This window comes from Gobio gobio (assembly GCF_949357685.1).
Source record: "Gobio gobio genome assembly, chromosome: 2".
Lineage (NCBI taxonomy): Eukaryota > Metazoa > Chordata > Actinopteri > Cypriniformes > Gobionidae > Gobio > Gobio gobio.
The window spans coordinates 42932636-42951908 of NC_137098.1; the positions used below are offsets into that span (position 1 = coordinate 42932636).

Sequence of the window (19273 nt, forward strand, 5' to 3'; positions counted from 1 at the left end):
GTAGAGATCTCTCTCTAGATTACAAACATCCGGAGAGAGAGAAACAACTGTGCTGAAATCAGGACCGATCATGTTGTTCACTATTTTTTTTTGTACCTACAGGAAAGTAGCAAAATGCACAGTGCTCACAGCCTGAAAGCACCACATTCTGTAGTTATTTATTCTTTTAATGTAGCAACTCCCACAATCTGCATACTTTTGCTTGATTATAAGTAAAACATATATATAATATTAATTATTTTTTAATCTGTTCTCAATTATTAGTAAAATACTGGTGAAAGTATTGCAATGTCAAGTCAGACATTTTACTTTCATTCCGTTATATTTCTGAATAGGATGAGTTGGATGATAAGCCCCTCAACTATATCTTTATATACATTTATTAGGGTTGCACTTTATTTTGAGGTGTCATTGTTTTCATTGTAATTCTACATTTAAGTACTGAGCAATATGAATTAACAACATGCTCTATCTATAGGGTTAGGCTGCATGTAATTATGCATAATTTATAGTCATTACTATAGTAACATGTAAGGTGTAACAGGGACACTGTAAAATGTTACCGTTATTAGTCCGTCACTTCAAACATACAGATTATATCAATCCCATTCTGTTCTGTTGTTCCAAACAAGTGTATTTTCATGTAATTCACTTATACTGGGCATCTGTGTACTGTGCTATCAAATATTCAAACGCATGTTATGGTAGTTGATGTCCTTTAAATTACAAACCCAATCAAACCAGCCCACTTTCATCACAGATTAATAAAAACATTTTTAGATGTTTTGATTTTAGACAGTTTTAGATTTTAATAACTGGTGCTTCAGCTCAAAACAAGCAAATACATTTGACAAATTTCACATGAGACAGGATTTTTCTGTAGAGTCAGAATATGTTTAATAAAAATAATTAAACCTCAATTTCTTCTATAGAACTTCATAGAAAGTAATTCAATAAATTACAAACTTTTTAAGACATGTATCCTGCACTACAAGAAGCATTAATTGACTACACAGGCCACAACTTGCAAGTATTGCAACTGTCCAAAAAAAAAGAAAAGAAAAAAAAAGAGGGGGCTTTAATCTCAAAATATTGAAAATATGAAACAAAAACAAGCCATGAAAACAAATGAGTCGGTGTGTCAATTCAATCATTCACATAATTGAAAAAAATGTTTATTTGCAGTAGTGTATTTCTATTTCATTTGCTGTTGCATGGTGGATGTCATTGTCTTTGTGCCACAACGGCAAGTCTTGCCCTGATTCTGGTCAGTAGTCCCGTGGTTCATAATGCAACACATGAAATACAACCAAAATATTCAATGTACACATGAAAAAGAAAAAAAGAAAACCAATGTAAATTAAATTCTCAGTAAACCTGCAATTCTTCTCAAAACATTATTCAGTTAAATGAAATGCTAACGCTGAAGATGTCACAATAAGAGAAACTATATAGGTTTCATGTGCGGTTCTGGGAAGAAGTGGAAAGCAGCAATACCTGTACACAGTTTCAAAGTGCGTGGCTCAGCACGAACTAACTGGAAAGAGGAAGATCTGATGCCACAGTGGAGAGGAGAGGGCATTCAGAACATCGAATGAGGCAAAAATCACACTGAGAGAGATAAAAGTGAGGGCATCTGTGTGAAACCATGATGAATGTAATCATACATGCTTGGAAAGACCCATTAATATTACTGTGTTCACTAGTGAGACAGGCAAAGAGTTGCATTGTGCAGTGCATCCCGAAGAAATTTGCATCACAAATGGAAAACTTCAGTAGCCAAACCTGAATATGAACAAACGTGACGCAGCAGAGACTCGCATGAATCAAATGAGCCTAACAGTCTAGAACAAGCGCACATCAGCACATGTAACAGGAAACAAATCACATACACGTCCTGATTCAAAACGCCAGTGAGGTTCGTCGTGTAGGCCGAGGTGCTCGACTGCAATGGATCGTTCTATGAGGGACAGACACTGAAGTATGGCATAAGGACACTTCTAGATCAGTCATTTACATCTAACAGCAGCAAGGCGACTATGTGGGTCTATGTGTGTTTTATCAGACTGAAGGAACGTGTGATTTTGACCTGTGGAACCCTCCTATCAGATGTGCCTGATAAAGTAACTGAAATACTACTGCAAATACTTGAATTTCTCTCAATACTTTTTACACGGATTACAAACATGGGTGATTTAGCACGTGATGAACTAATGTGACAATACTGTAGCAGTCTGTGGAAAAGAGAGGATATACGCACTGCTGACGGTCGCGAGAAGGTTTGCATTGTGAGGCCGACAGGACCTTGGACACATAGATTTTCATGCAAATTGAGGCAGCAGTGTTCATAAGCACAGAACACCAAACATACACACACACACAGTGCTGTCTGAACGCTAAAAGAAATGTATGAATTTATGGATGTGAAGAAAGTGGTCTGAAATAAAACTGTATTTGTTGGAAGCATGTGCGCGCACACACTGATTTCAGGCAGTGAGGAATGTGTCCCTAAAACAATGTCTGACACACTGTAGACGTGACTGTACAGTGTTGGCAAGATGGATATCCTGCACCCATGTGTTCCGTACAAAACTCAAATCTTTGGGTAAAAATAGCTGTATGAATAGAATTTAAAAGTTGAGGGAAAGAATGAAGGAATGACAGACAGACCATGGTCTGGAGGCAGAGAGTCCAGGACAGTAAACAGATGCACAAATCACAAGAGGAGTGAACGAATGAGTACGTGTGATGAATGAATGGATGAATGAATGAATGGATGAATGAATGAACGAACGAACAAACAAACGCAGGGTCTCTACAGCTTCAGTGACATTCATAAGCTGCCTGTGTGTTATTGCTGTGGATCTGTAAGTATGCTCTGTGAAGTCTATGTGTTCAGGATCCTGCTCAAGTATTTACAAATGAAACCCAAACAGTCGATGTGTTTTTTTTCTCCCAAAAGAAAATATATTAATTATACAGCTCTGCAATGAGCAACAGAGTCCTCATTTCTTTAATAAAATTAAATCCCGACATAGCTATAACAATAATGCCTTTTAGTTTTTGCTTCTTGTCTGTTGCAATTGTACATCATGGTGTAATACAATTTCACAAAGGTTTTTTTTTTTCTTTTTTTTTTCGACATGCAAAACGTCTCTTCGAAACGACATTGTACCTAAACAAACACTGAAATCTCATTTCAGTTTCTCTAGGATCTCCATTTTCCATTTTTTCCTCCGTTACACAACACTTTAGTTATTATATTTACATGGAAACAAAAAACATGATGTAGTAAATGCAGAATAATTCCTATATGTGTGTATATGTATACATTTCTAAGAGATGTATATAAATATATAATATTTATTTATACATGTATAAAGACTCAGTCTTCGTCGCTGGAATCGGAATCCTCGGATGACGAGGAGGAGCTGTCGGACTCGGAGGAGGACGACTCCGCCTTCGCCGAGCCTTCTGGACCACTGGTATCCTTCTTTTCATCGGGCTCCTCCCCCTCATCGCTGTCTTTGTCCTCCGAGCGGCCGGGCCGCTGGGCCGTGGCTTCAGAGGCAGCAGGTTGCAGCGGTAGGGTTGGCTGAGTGTTTGCAGCTTGCGGCTGGTTGGCCACAGGCAGGTTAAGGCCTGGAGTAAGAAGCATCCCTGGGTAGAGCATACTAGAGAGGAGAAGGGGGTTGAGGGCCAGTGAGTGGCCTGAAGCAGAAGCACTTGTTTGATTCGAGTTGGTGGCCGTCGAGGTGGTGGCTTTGGAGCTTTGACCCTCTGTCCTTTCCACTCTGCCATCCGTAATCGAAGTCTGAGCCGAGGATTTGTGCGTGGCGGACTCTCCGCCGTTCTTCTTTTTCACGTCCTCGTCGCCTGTCAAAGCTCCGCCCGCCGCTTCCTGCGAGGGCTTTCCGAGGAGACCGCTCATCCCAAGGAGGTTCGGCAGGCCCGTCATTCCGGACAGCATCATTGGAAACATGGCGGCCATGTTAGTGGGGTCGTGAGGCAGTCCCATTAGGCCAGTGGTGAGTTGGAGGGACTGGAGACTCTGGAGGTTGTGCTGAAGAGCTTGAAGACTAGGAAGGTCCAGCCCAGCGAGGAGGCCGTTGGACAGGAGTGGGTTGAGCCCCAGGGCGGCGTTGGCACTGGCACTGGCCACTGTGGCTGCTTTAGACAGAGCGTTTTTGGGGCGTCGACCTCGCCGACTCACCTCTTCGGGAACGATGGGGCCAGTCAGGATGCGGTCGAACATACTTTCAGGAAGGTAACCCTGAAAACACAAATGCATCTGTTATATAACTACGTAAAATATCTATAAAGTTTTAGTTAATAATATATTGAGTTGGTTTCCTTTTAGGTTTATGTCAAATGATACACATTTCTGATGGGGCTGTCATCATATTCATTACATGATTATCGTGGCCAAAATAAACAATATATATGACAGAATAGCAATAAAATCTCTTTTTGGCCAATGAATCGCATAAAAATATGTGTAGGGAGGCGGAGAGAATGTTGTTTGTTTAAGAACTTGTTGATCGGCACATCCAGCAGACTGTGGTGTCTAACACCATTTTTTTTATGAAATCCCAAAAATCTCATACTTTTTCAGGTGCGGGCCAAGGTTGCTAATGTCTACTCCAACATTACTTTGTGTGGCAGTAGTAGCTACACACTGTGTCGTAATTGCCTTTCTGTTTTATGATGGTTGGTTAGCATTTAGGTGCAGTCACATTTACTATTTTCGTAGGGGGAAAACCAGCCTTTTCAATAGGAATCCATGCAATCATGAATTTTGAGCAAGGGCAAACTATTTCCCCATGCAGCTTTTGGATCGGATTGAAGTTGGTCAAGCGAATTCACCACCACCTACTATGTTGGAGTGTCAACCAGATACTGGCCCTGGATTACTCACGATATTCTCATTTGTGTAATACTAAAACAATATAAATATCTAATTTTTAAATATCATGGTTAACGCCAATACCAGTATATTGCGACACCCATAATTTCTGAAAATGCACTGTATTTTGAATGGAAAATGTTTCTCTTTTTACTCACAGACTGTTTAACAACGTCGGCCCACTCTGGTGGGACACCATACTCTGGATTCTCTTGCAAGAACCGGCTTAACTCTTTCAGAGGTGGAGCAAATGCACCACCAATCTGGAACAAAGAAAGAGCAAACAAGTATTACAAACAACACCCAGTACAGCAAAAAAAAAAAGTGTCTATAGCCCTGATACACTCACCTTGCGAGCATTTCGCCTGTTGATAATCTGGACTCGCTCTTCTCCAGTCAAGCTGTTGATGTCAATTTTGTTGGGGTTTCTGCAGCGATGTCTCTTCTGTTTTGGTCTGCCATCTTGAAACTGCAGCTTGGTTCCACTCTGCAAAGTTATAATCAGAAACTTAAATACACGCATATTCTCACAGACACAATTGTTTTAGTTTTTTTTACATTTAAAAGAATATCTAGTTACACATTATTATAAGGTGTCATTGTTACAGTGTAATTACATATTTAAGTACTGAGTAATATTATTTAACTACATGTACTTACTATAGGGTTAGGTGCATGTAATTATGCATAATTTACTGTTGTTACTATGGTAAGTACATGTACATTTGTAACAAGGACACTGTAAAATAGTATTACGAATAACTTTATTTTATGAGATGATGGCATTAATATTGTTGGAGAAATTGGCAATATTGTTAAAAATTACTAAATTTTTGGCGTATTTTATGACACATTTATTAAATGATTTGAAAAAATCCAGAGAATAATCAAGAATCTGGAATTTACAGGGATAAAGGCTCCCACATCTGCCACAAAGCCCGGGTGCTCCTTCAGCCACTGGTCAAGATCTTTCCGTTTCGGAGCGTCCTCTCCGGCTAGTCGCGTCCCATCTTTGAGGCTGATGACGGGAACGCGGCTCTCCGTATCGAGGGTACTGGGCCCCTGAGGTGTGCTCATCCCAGGGGGAGCGGATGTACCTGCAACGCCACCACTCCACCCAGTGGGAACCTGCAAAAGTAGGTGGTGCATTTGCTTATTGATAATGACTTCTTGCTATCTACATATAAAATGAAAAAAAACAAAAAAAAAACAGATCATAAGCGAGTCGAACCTGCTCTGGCATCACAGGAGGCCTGTTTCTGTTCATGAACAGCAGGTCCATCCCCTCCACATTTTTCCGCCGTCCTCTCCTCTTTTTCACTACGGGCTGTCCATCCATCACTCCATTCAGTCGCATTTGCTCTGGCGGTACTGCAATACCACAAAAAAACATGCTTTTAGTGTCCTCCAGTGTTGTGCATTGTGTACAGTGTTATGTGTGTAAAGCAGGTATCGGGGCAAGAATGGTTGTTACCTTGTGGATAGCTGTTCAGTGTTTTGGTGTAGTCCGCTAGGCTGGTATCAGATGCGTTCTGTAACTCTTGTAACCGGGCTAAGTACTGCTGTTGGGCGAGAGGTCCCTCCTCACCCTCCAGGGGGCGCTTCAGAGGCAGGCCTTGCTTCTGGAAGGTCAGTTTAAGACTGCCTTCCTGCTGCAGTTCACAGGCCAAAATGTCAGAGGTTAAGGACACATTGCTAATAGGGCAGGGTCCTATGAAGTCTATGATACTGGTATGAGACCAGTGAAGGTCTACTGAATAAACAAACGATTTTTACAGATAAAAACACTCATATGAGGTACTCAAATTACATTAGGTTTTACACAGACAGGTTGTTTTAATCAATATGGAAGTAATATAATTGTCTATAATAGTTTGAAGCAACACAGGAACACAGTAAAGTCAAAGGACTTAAAGGTGATGTGTGTAATTTAATACGAAAAAGCAAAGCTGAATTTTCAGCAGGCATTACTTCAGTCTTCAGTGTCACATGATCCTTCAGAAATCATTCTAATATGATTTTCTGCTCAAGAAACATTTATTCTCGTTATCAATGTTCATGTTGTACTGCTTAACATTTTTGTGGAAACTCTGATGCACCTTTTCAGAATTATTTGATGAATAGAATAAAAGTATGAATTTCTTAAAAATAAAAATCTTACTGAGCATAAACTTTTGAACAGAAGTGAATAATACAGCCATGTGTATTTACTTAAAAATAAAAGTACCATTATTTTTTTCAAATGAATGTAATAATATTAGGGATGCACCAAAATGAAAATTCTGTGCTGAAACCGAAAATTCAGAATGCACTTGGCCGAAAACCATTACCGAAAAAATTTATAATAAATGAATAATCGATTAATGAATCAAACTTTTTTAATAATAATCACCACTCAAATAGCTAAAGCTAAGTTGCACAAACATTTAAATTGCACATATATAATGCAGTTTTTACATAAACTTTTTAATAAAAGAATTGTTTCTACTCCAGTTTGGTTAAATATAAACATTTAAACGACAATAAACTGTAATAACTTGTTTTTTTGACAGATTTATACATTAAATAATAATGTCTTCATTATTTAATGCATGTTTGAATAAACCTGTCAAGAAAACAGATTTATTTAAACAGGTTAAGCAAAAATATAATGAATATGTAAAATGTATTTAGCAAACTCATATAAAACGTAATTTTTCTAGCTAACTAATGAGTTTATGGACATAGTTTTCTTGAGGTAAATGTAACGTTAAATTACATTGTATAGCCTACACTGATTGAGCGATTACATGAGACAGGATTCATTTTGGTAAGTTGTAATATGGTCTATCTTTCAACATGTCTTCTGCTGTTCACCCATGTTTATTCCGTGCACATAACTAATAGTAAAGAGGAGATTAGTTGATCGGTTAATATGCGGTTGATCCATGCTGGTGCTTGAACTGAGGTGGCTACAGTGATCTGTCACATCATATTAAAGAGTGCCAAAACGGCTTTATTGTTTGAATTTCATAGGAAAATCAACAGAATTTTAGCCCTTGCTTCAGATTATTGGATGGCAGGCGTGCTACAAATGTTTAGTGAAGTTTTTTGCAGGCATCCACAGAGCACAGCACAGAATAAAAGATTTTAGTTTTAAGAAATCATGTAATAACCGATAAAAATTGAGAAATGAATATTGTCAATATCCAGAGCTAATGTCTACACAGCTGGTATGTTTAACTGTTGTAGCTCATCCACGTGCATTAGATAGACACTGAACAGTCATAACATGCCATCGGTGAAGCGCTAATTAAACATCTGTTTCGGTCACTTATTTCTGCCTGTCAAAACCTTCTCGCCCTAAAAATGTTTCATTTTGGTGCATCCCTAAATAATAATAATAATAATAATAATAATAATAATAATAAATATATATATAAAATATTAAACAAACAATAAAGTATTGTAATAATATAGTTATATATATTATAAATAATATAATATATAAATAATGATATAAGTAAACATGGTCATAATATATTAGTTACACTGTGACTAATGGTCCTGATAACTGCACTGCATGGTCACATCTTGTATGTTTTATTATGTTTGTTTTAGCCAAACTTCTTGTAGTACTGAGGAAGTGTGAAATGAATGTGGGTAAAATTCCCTTTTGCTAGTATCGCAAAAATTACACACTTCACCTTCAAAGCAAAGGACAGAGGCTAAGACTGCTTTTGTGCACAGGGTTTAGTTTAAATGGGCAAATGTTGCAACTTCAGTGTAGTAGATTTGAGTCGATCTCAGCGAAAGTCACAGGAATATACCTTTGGTCTCCAGACAGATATAGAAAGCAAAATTCTGAGAACATAAACTGAAAATGAAACCAAAGCTGCAAAATTTTCAAAGCAAAGTCAAATGAAAGGAAGAAAGAAACAAACAAATACTGGTGGAAAAGGGGGAAGACCAAACAAACAAAACATGCCAAGCACTGCAATGACATTGCAGATCGGCATTTGTGGGGGAAAACTTAAAATAACATACGTTATTGATTTTGACAGAGAACTCCTTTTCTCTGTCTGCAACATGCTTCTTCACCTTTGAACCCTGAGGGGAGGCTGAGGGGTCTTCTGTGAGCGTGGTTGCATTGTCCAGGAGTTTGGTGGTGTAGAAAGAAGTCACTGCATTGCCTTCATATGCACGACGAACCCCTGGCCATTTCCCCTTCAACACAGCCTGACATATACTGTCCAACCGGTTTATCATGACACGGTCCTGCAATGAGAGAACAGTATTATTGTAAGGACAATAAGGTTATGGTGAGGTAGAGAAAAACATCATGTTCCAAGTCAGACTAATGTTTATATAGGTTTATCACCTTGTAATCAATTAAATGATACCATTCTTACAGTGGCAGAGCCAAAACTAAGACACAACATTGACAGAGTGAGGCCAGAGAAGAGGAACTGGCACAAGAAGTTGGCTTGGGCTGCTCACCTTTGGCCAGTAGGAGGCAGCAAGCATATAGCCTCCCTGGAAAGGGTGGGGAGGGTTAGAGATACCGTTGGTCACGTGACTGTCCTGCATGTCATCTTGTGTAGTGTTGAGTGAAGCAATGCTGTCTTCGTCAAAGCCTTTAACACCAGGTACTGCTGACGCTACCGGAATATGGACAGACCCATCAATGATATAAGAGTCAAACACACTTTAAACATTCCAAATGTTTACATTTTGCAAACTCAAACTCCACACAAAAGTATTTTAAAAGGCTATGTTTGGAACTGCACACTGTAATATCATTATTTCTATTTTTGTAGCATGCGTACTGCGCAAACACTCTGCAACAGAATACCCAGACAACCTAAAACATTTGCCAAAATGTGCAATATACAACCAGAGCACACTGCACTAAGTACTGTATCCCACAATGCAATGTGATTAACTTCTATTCCTTCCATTTCTAGTGAATCGGTAGCAATATCAATCTTTTTCTTGACTGCCAGACAGGGTTATTTTTTCTTCTCTTTTTTATAAAAAATTGGATCAACTATTTATTCTGAGATCTCAACTGAATGTCTCTTGCTGAATGAAACATAATATTTGAAATGTTTAGGCATTACATACGGTTTAATTACATACAGGTAGAATTTTTTAAGAAACAGGCAGTATACAGTATATGTGCAGACAGTGTTCAGTATGCAGTACACTGGTACCCCAGTTGCCTATTTTAACATATTAAATAAAGATAAGCATTTCTCTCTCTCTTAAAATAGTCCCTGGGCATGCTGCGCTCGCCAAAATACCTGCTGAATGCTTTTAAAGCTCATGACCCTCAGAACTGGAGTCTGGACATTAATAAGTAAGTGAGCTGACTCTACGCCTTAATACAGTTTGATGCACAAGGGAGACACATCTATGCCAGTCAATGTACTGTCATTGATAAATACAATCTTCCATAGCTCTTTAAAGCTAGAGTGCTTATTACAGTCATCTCTAGAGCCTGAAACCTCATCACCGATTAAGCATAGCTGAACCAAAGACATAAAACGCATCGTACATGGGCCGGACTAGTATAGCACAACTCAAAGACGCAATTAGACATGCTTTACTTGTTAGGAGTGATGAAGTAGTCCTATAGTTATCACAGAGACCAGGATACAACTTAATTTAATTGGATAACTTACCGTTCTTTGGTACCTCTTCGCTGTCACTGTCTTCTGAAGATGAGGATGACGAAGATGATGAAGACGAGGAGCCCGAAGAACAGGAGGAAGACGAGGACGAGGAACTGGATCCTGACCGCGACGAAGACGAGGATGAGGAAGAAGACCTTGATGAAGAACTTGACGAAGAGCTGGACGAGGAGCCGTCTGAGTCCGATTCTGATCCCGACCCCCTCCTGGCCTCCCTGCGGCTCCGCTTACTCAGCTTCTTCTGTTTTCGAGTTACTGAGTTCGGCGTGAGCGGTTTTGTTCTGGCCGCCACCATCCGACTCTCGCCCTCTCCCGCTTTGTTGACATCATTTTTCTCGTCCACTCCTGAAGGTGTGAGTGGTCTGATAGAAGGCGTCTCCATCTTGGGCTCTCGCATTACACTCACTTCCTCTCCTTCTGACTTCACCTCCTCCTTCACTTCAGTTTGGGTTAGGAGTGGTGAAGCAGAAGCCTCTTTAGCCTGAATGTGCTGGAGGGGGGTCGGGATGTGACACTGTCCCAGCGAAAGCGTCTGATTCTGGGCTTGGGCTTGTGATACAGTTCCCTTGTTCTGGCTGTAGTTCCTCTGGGCCGCGGTAAAGCAAAGCTCCGGGTCACGGAGGATGTGGTAGTCTGTTCGGCTGACTCCGTGCTTGGCCGCCCCAAGTAGAAGATCACGATCGTGGGATCCCGTTTCCCACCACACTGGAAGATCCGGTCCCGGCTGACACAGTGCGAGGTGCTCATAAAGCTGCGGGTGACGCAACACCTGTTCTCTTATCTTCCGCAGCAACTCCACACGGTATAAGGTACGGGACGCACGCTCCTCTGTGATTGGTTGAATAGCAAGAGAGGAGTCCACCATATCTGAGGGGAGAGAAAACACAAACTGATGATGAAAGAGTACAAGATAAAGCATTAGCAGACTGGCGGAAAAGCAATGCGAGTGTGTGAGCATGTTTAGATGTTTGTGGCACTGACCTCCCTCTATAGCGGGTAGGCGGCAGACCCTCCTGCACATGGCAATGAAGGCACACAGGTATTTGTGTAGACTCTCGTCAGTTTTCTTGTGCAGTCGAGCCATGGCTCTGAACTTGGTCCAGTCAAAACGACCCAAATCCGGATCAAACACTACCCCAAATGTCGAAACCACACGGTAGAAATCTGCCTCCTCCCTCCGCGTCCACCTATTGAGAAATGGAAAAAAAAGTGATAAATTCATAAAGTTATGGGCCAACAAAAATATTTTTTCAAAAAGATAATACATTTTACAAAGAGGTATGTTACAAATAAATTTTGACTAAAGGTACACCAAGTGTTTTAGTTCTTTATTTGCCTCTTTTTCATCGTATATGCAAGTCATAGATTCAAGAAGTTTTTGTAGATTAACTCAGTTAAACAGCTGATCATGCGGGGAGCCACCCACTTTATGTAAAATATAATTCTAGGCCACATAATCTCATGTGGGTTCTTAAACTGATTTGTCATTCATTTCTTTTTTTAAAGCAGAAAAAATGACTTTGGTATCCTGAAGTTGAATTAGTGAATACAATACAATCTGAACAGATTTTAAAACACTAAGCGTCATACACTAAATGACTGAGGATCACACACTACCAGACTTTCCAAACACAAAAACTCACACGGAAACATGCTCCTTGTTGCTGGAGCCGCACAACACATGAAAACAATATGTGCTCTAAAGTTGGCTCAAAATCAGATCAGCTCAGATGGGCACAGAATCAGATTCTTTCAATCAGATTGATGTCTTTCAATCAGATTCTGTGCCCATCATACACTACATGATTTTCTGTGAAACCTGTCAACCCCAACTGCTGAAAATCTGCAGACTGGCTCTGACTTTAGACAACTACTCCTCCAGACTGAAAATCTAGGTAAAAGTTGTGTAGTGTATTCCAGCCATTAGATAACTCTCTATCACAACCTGTATATTTTGGATTAATTTAATTGGTTCAAACACTGGAATGAACTTCAGTTAGCTGAATCTATTAGGATATATTAGGATGTTTATTTCAATGTTTTTTAAAGCCTCTCACCGTTGTTGTCTTTCAATCTTAGCAGCAATTTTGGGATTGAGTGTGTCGCTGATCGTGGGAGGCAGAGGGTAGAGGGCAGGGGTCGTAGTCTGCTGCGTCTGGTGGATTTGAAGTATCTGTCTGCTCTTAGTGAATCGCTGAGATGCAGTGATCAGACGCCGCAGTCGGGCCGTCAGCGTGGAGGGCGAGGGCCAGTACACCCCTGAGCTAGCACCCAGAGACCCACCTCCACCATCTAATACAGACCCTCCTTCTGCATGAACACAAAAACACACCACTGATGACTAATAATAACTTAATATTAACGCAAAACAAACTAGAGGTTTATTTATAAAAGGGAATGAGAAACCCTATAGTTTGTCTATACCTCCACCTGCATCAGTGATGACCAAGTCTCCCGGAGAGGAAGCATCGTCCTAGCGGTAAGAGCACAAGTTAAGTCATAGTTTAACACTATAACACACTGAATGCCCATTAAAAATCCTGAATTTAACTAAAATTAGGAATTAAAAAGAAATTAAATTAAAAGAACTGCTGTAACTGTTTCAGTATGAATTACTCTGCGTGTTACCATACACACAACATGTGAGGTATTTCCAGAAACATTAGATGACATTTATAATAGAATTACATATATAATAGAATTAATCATTATATTTTATTATATGTATACGGAATGCTCTTTTCAATATATTTTATAAATCAAATTCAAATATTGATGTCAATTGTTTATAACATTATCTGAAAACAAGACATTTTTTTAATGCTGTATGGCTAAAATAAAATAAAAATAAAAGAATTTATGAAAAGAAAAAAGAAAGTATGTCTAATCTGTTAGGAAAAAAAGTATTCTACATTTCAGGGAACAAATAGGCAGTTATTTAGTCAAAAAACATGTTGGACAAATGTAACACCTTTGTTTTGTGACTGTTTATTGAATTCCAATTGAACATCCTGTAGAGTGTGGCCTATTCAATTCAAATTCCAACTCCAACATGAATTGTAAAATTTGTCACACTAGTTCATATTCTTTATGAGCTTGTGTGTGCGCTCATGTGTTTAACAGTCTTATCAGGCCCAGTTCTCTATTTTCCACTTGCGTACCTCCATATCGTCCTTCAGCAAAGCTGGAGCAGGCTTATACTCAGGGTCATCCACATCCCTGCACACACAGATAATACGTACAAACACAAACAAACAGTTACAAACACCTCTGAGAGCTACTGCAGGCAGAAACTGATAAAAGACTTCCTCTATCTGTATGAATGGAGCACATGTTTGTGTCTCTTACCCATCCATAAAGTCATTTCCTCTCTGTTCAGCAGCGATGGCCTTGTCGTCTGGCCGCCCAACCCTTTCTAAGAAACACAATGCTGGATCTGCACGAATAGTGTTGTACTTCTCATAACCTACAACACATACAGACATTAGTTAAAAGTGTGTACCCACACATAAAGCCTTGAGTGCATCAGAGCTGATCAGACTTACCATGCTTATACACTCCTAGTAGTAGACATTTGTCAGAGAGCATGTCCCACCACAGAGCAGGCATTTCTGAATGATCCGGCTCAGGAACCCAGATCTCTATCTCACTGACGGATAGCAAAGAAAACATTTTAGCCATTACTAGTAGTTTTGCTGTACGCTTTAGTCTACTGTTGTTGTTTTATGGAACAGACCAAAATTTAAGTCTGATATTGTCATTAGCAGAAAATGTTCCCCTGTGTTGACATTTGAGATGCATAGCTTTTATAAATATATAGCAAAATAATTGTTATGGTTCTTTATGGTGCTTTTGTTGCAGTTCAACAGCTCCAGTCCTGAATAGTTAAAAGAGCATACTGGACTTTCTTCTTTTGTGTTCCAGGGTTAAAATTGGCATGTTTAATTTTAGGTGAACTGTTCCTTTAAATGCTGGTATTGATATTATACGCGTCCCTGGAGTTTCCTCAGCAGAACAGCAGATGGCGCTTTAATGTTTATCTTACCAACCAAACTGGCTTAAACTGACTAATACTGGAGTAGTTCAAGGACCAACAGTATTTATAATCCTAAAATCTAAAAGGATCTATGATACACAAGTTAAAGTCTTCTGAAACCTTGTACATTTTTTTGATTTTGATCCATTTTACATGGTTTAAAATGAAATAAAAATGACCAGCATGTAAAAAAACTATTAACAATTCAATTTCTTACACTTTTTACTCCCTCTCAAAAAAAATAAACTACTGGTACTGCTATTTCAACCACTATTGGTACTACAAATGCCCAGTTTTCATTTCCCAGACTAGTGAAGTGATAAGGTAAGAGGTCTATGGCAATGCTTACCTGGCATCTATCCCGTCCAGCACTTTTTGACACTGTGCTCCAATTACCTCTTGTTTCAGATAGTAGAGCATTCTAACCCTCAACAGCACCCTACAGGACAGAGACAGAGAGACTGAGTTCAAAGTGCACACATAAAACCACAACTTGATCACTGGTAAATACAGAGTGTGTTCTCTTATGCAGTCAAAATAATGCAAAACCGTCCACATTACCTCATGGGGCAGCTGAGCATTACTGCACACTCTCATACACAGTATTACTGCATATTTGTGCTGACTATAAAGAGCACCCTTTGCTAAAATGTACTATAACAGGGAACTTCCACAGGGAGCCCCTAACACCTAGGCCTTCATGGCAGCAATTGTTGTACGATCTCAAGTGTAGTGCTGAGTAAATATGAAACACATTGATGTTTTCTGAACATTGAGGTTAACTCCTACATTTTCCTATCAAGTCTAAGATAGGAATCACTTTTCAGACTTTTGCCTTTATACAATAAGTAGTTAATTATATTGGAATTAGATGAATAAATTAATTATGTAACTATTTATATACACATATTCATTAATTTCATTCATTGATCCTATACGACCTTCTAGGGTCATAGGGCTGGAGCCTAATCCCAGTTTCTTAGGCCAGAGGCAGGGGAAAGCACCCGTGACAGATGGCCAGTCCATCATAGATTTACACATTTAACTTCTATATACACACACATACACATATAATTAATGATACAAAATTATACAATATATTTAAGATATAAATAATAGTTATTCATTAAGGATGCATTTATTGATCAAAAGTGACAGTAAATACATTTAATAATCTAAGAAATGCTGTTCTTTTGAACTTTCTATTCATCAGAAACAATAACATTAATAGTGATAGAAATATTTCTTGAGCACCAAATCAGCATATAAGAATTATTTCTGAAGGATCATGTGACAATGATGTTGCAAATTTAGCTTTGCCACCACTGAAATAAACTGCATTTTAAAATATATTGAAATAGAGAGGTATTTTAAATGTAATACCTAAAATGTAATAATATTTCACAATGTTTTACAATGTCGTTTTATCAATTAAATACAGTTTTTGTAAGCATAAGAGACTTCTTTCATAAACATTAAATCTTACACATCCCAAACTTTTGAACAGTAGTGTAAATGTGCTTACTTGTGTGTACAATCTGATGTAACATACGCTGCTGTATGGCTGGTGTTAATGAGTGTTAACACATACAGCACATACAGCATTTTCCAGCAACAAAGTTGCTGAATTTTGGAGGACGTGAACGACAATGACAGTGAATGTTCAAAAAACGTTATTTCAGGTGGACTACTCAGCATGACTTAGTTTTTCAGCATGACTTAATTTTTAGAACTTAACATTCAAGCTTATTCATACGTGTCCACATGATCACTGAAATGAGATAGAATTCATCCTCTCATTCTAAAACTCACACTTTCACCCTAACATTCCAGGCCCAAGGGAAACTGCAGACGCATGCGAAGCTGACAGCTGTGTCCCAGGTCATCACTGTGTGTGTGCCTGTGTGTGTGTGTTAAACAGGAAAGCTTACTAAACAATGGGGAACTTTCTCCAATGGCAGAAAGCCCTGGATACAAAACCAGCCTTACAGTAATAAACCCCCTCCACACACACATCCTGGTCCAGAACAGTCTAATTATCAAAGCACAATTGCACATCCCGATTTATAGCATGACATTATGTACAATGTACATGATGTACATACTCTGCTTTCTAGTGTATGAACTTGCATTTGTGACAAACAAATGGAGAAAGAGTGGGAACTTAGCACAGCCAGCCAGATTCACCACCAGTTTCAGTCACGAGATTGACAACTTAAGCATTAAGAACTGAAGAGTGTGACCTGAAACAACCTCTTATCTCCCACTTCCTAGGTGAAAAACCCCTAAATACTCAGAAGAATGACAATAAAATTAAACTGTTAAACTCTATTCAACCTTTAAAAGCCATTCAGTGTGCGCTAAAATGGGAGATTCCCTTTTATCACTCCATCACACACATCCTCCAGAGCAGCAGATATCCATCTAATAAGGCGTTCACATGTCGACAAGTTGCTGTGTGAGGTTATTGGTGGGCTGCACAACAGGCCATAACTTTTGAAAATCTGATCATAAATGGAATGTACTGATTGTAAAAATGAGATCAGGAATCAGTGCTCTTGCTGCTAAACATGTTCTTGAATATAGATCGCAATAGTGCAACATATTTATCATGACAGACAAAATGGATGATTATGAATGCATGAGATGCCTACAAGTGGGCAGAAACCCATCATATAGAACACTGAAATCGCTCACAGTAATATTAATTATCTTCTGTCTTGCCAACACTTGACTACAGTATGTCACCGATGACGGATCTGTGAGCTTCAGTGTCTTCATGCTGTTGGTATGAAGTGCCATCATCACGAACATCACTTCTCATTTTTTCAACTTTGTCAAAACCAGACATTGCATTACCAACAGGTGCCAACAAAAACAGCAACTTTGAAAACGAAATTACTTCTGGTCGCTTTGTCGTTACACGATGCTGTACATAATAGCACCCATTAACACCAGTTATATGGCGGTGAATATTACATTAGATCATGCACAGAAGCGCATTTACAGTACTGTTCAAAAGTCTTTAATGAATATTATTCAGCAAGGAAGCATTTCAATTGAAATTGAACAAATGCTGTTCTTTTGATCAGAGAATCCAGAAAAATATCAAATTGTTCACAAAAATATTAGGCAGTGTTTTCAATAATAGGAAAGTTAATTTCTTGAGCACCAAATTAGCTTAGAATAATTTCTGAAGGATCATGTGACATTGAAGACTATGCAATACTCACTTGTTGCAGTGGTGTTTCAGGTGTTTCTTGTACCCATCATCAGACAACATGTGTTCTGGGTTGTGTTTTCGGATCCACTCTGCCTTCTGGATGTCAAATGAGCTGGACTGAGTCTTCATCTTCTTTCCTTTTCTGCCTCGCGGTACTGGAGTCGATAAACCTGTGCAAGACACATTCAAAACTCTAAATGACGTCACATGCTTTACAAACAGACATTAAGGGCCATATTTACTAAAAGCTTGCGCCAGCTCAAACCCTATTTATTTTTGTGGCTGACCTTATTACATATGCATTTGTAGAAATTTCCCTTTCAGATGCAAAATTTATGGGAGGAGAGTATTTTAATAAATCATGCAAGGTGATTTACTATGGTTTACACTTTACACAATTTACTGGTATTTGCGCCATTATTTAAAAGATTACATTTCCTGATAAATTCCTGATATTTACCATGTCATCCAAAATGTTCATGTCTTTCTTTCTTCAGTTTTGAGGAAAACATTCCAAGATTTTTCTCCATATAGTGGACTTCAACATGGTCCAATGGGTTGAAGGTCCAAATTGCAGTTTCAATGGACGCTTCAAAGGGATCTACACGATACTGAGGAATAAGGGTACCGAGGAATAAAGGTCTACCGAAGAATAAGGGTCTTATCTAGCTAAATAATCTGTCATTTTCAAAAAAATAAATTAAAATGCATATACTTTTTAACCACAAATGCTCATTTTGCACTAGTATCCACGACTTCACACATTATGCAGTCATGTTGGAAAGGTCATGCTTGACGTAGGCAGAAGTACCGCTCCAGAGTTTGCACAGCGACCATGCAAAGACTAAGTCAAACGCCCTTTACAAAGGTAAAACAATGACGTTTTTCACCCTACTCTACCTTTTTGAACTGGAGTACACAGGTGAACGTCAAGTCACTTTTCCAACATGATTCCGTAATGTGTTAAGTCGTGGACGCTAGTGCCAAGAGGAGCATTTGTGGTTAAAAAGTATATTATTATTATTTTTTTTAATTAAGAAAATTACATTGTTTCGCTATATAAGACCCGTATTCCTCGGCTGATATTGTGTAGAGCCCTTTGAAGCTGCATTGATACTGCTATTGGGACCTTCAACCCATTGGACCACGCTGAAGTCCACAATACGGAGAAAAATCATGGAATGTTTTCCTCAAAAATCTTAATTTCTATTCCACTGAAGAAGGACATGAACATCTTGGATGACATGGGGGTGAGTAAATTATCAGAAAATGTTATTCTGAAGTGATCTAATCCTCTAACAGACAAAAAAGCACGTCTTAAACCAGACGCTAATTTGTGCTGCTCTTGGTAGATTGTTTTGGTCATTATGTAAATGATCCGGCTGCGTCTGTGTTCTTTAATTTGTGCGTAGTCATTAGATCAGGCGCAGAAC

At 38.9% G+C, this 19273-nt stretch overlaps 1 protein-coding gene across 5 annotated transcripts in view; it reads right to left on the reverse strand.

The window, feature by feature from the left end:
- Nucleotides 1-799: 799 nt before the first annotated feature.
- The window catches only part of chd9 (chromodomain helicase DNA binding protein 9), a 93380-nt gene continuing 74906 nt past the window's right edge, over nt 800-19273 (reverse strand). For 3 of the 5 annotated variants that reach the window (XM_079804845.1, XM_079804846.1, XM_079804849.1), the window contains 17 exons: nt 17851-18010; nt 14967-15056; nt 14127-14230; nt 13930-14047; nt 13743-13800; nt 13006-13054; nt 12639-12891; nt 11563-11768; nt 10573-11448; nt 9386-9546; nt 8933-9163; nt 6381-6558; nt 6138-6277; nt 5813-6034; nt 5256-5393; nt 5065-5169; nt 800-4273 (listed from right to left, as the gene is read on the reverse strand). In XM_079804845.1, coding sequence (XP_079660971.1) covers nt 3386-4273; nt 5065-5169; nt 5256-5393; nt 5813-6034; nt 6138-6277; nt 6381-6558; nt 8933-9163; nt 9386-9546; nt 10573-11448; nt 11563-11768; nt 12639-12891; nt 13006-13054; nt 13743-13800; nt 13930-14047; nt 14127-14230; nt 14967-15056; nt 17851-18010 — 3977 coding nt within the window. In that variant the 3' untranslated portion in view covers nt 800-3385. The remainder of the gene's footprint in view (nt 4274-5064; nt 5170-5255; nt 5394-5812; nt 6035-6137; nt 6278-6380; nt 6559-8932; nt 9164-9385; nt 9547-10572; nt 11449-11562; nt 11769-12638; nt 12892-13005; nt 13055-13742; nt 13801-13929; nt 14048-14126; nt 14231-14966; nt 15057-17850; nt 18011-19273) is intronic. The other 2 variants (XM_079804848.1, XM_079804847.1) reach the window with 2 other exon arrangements.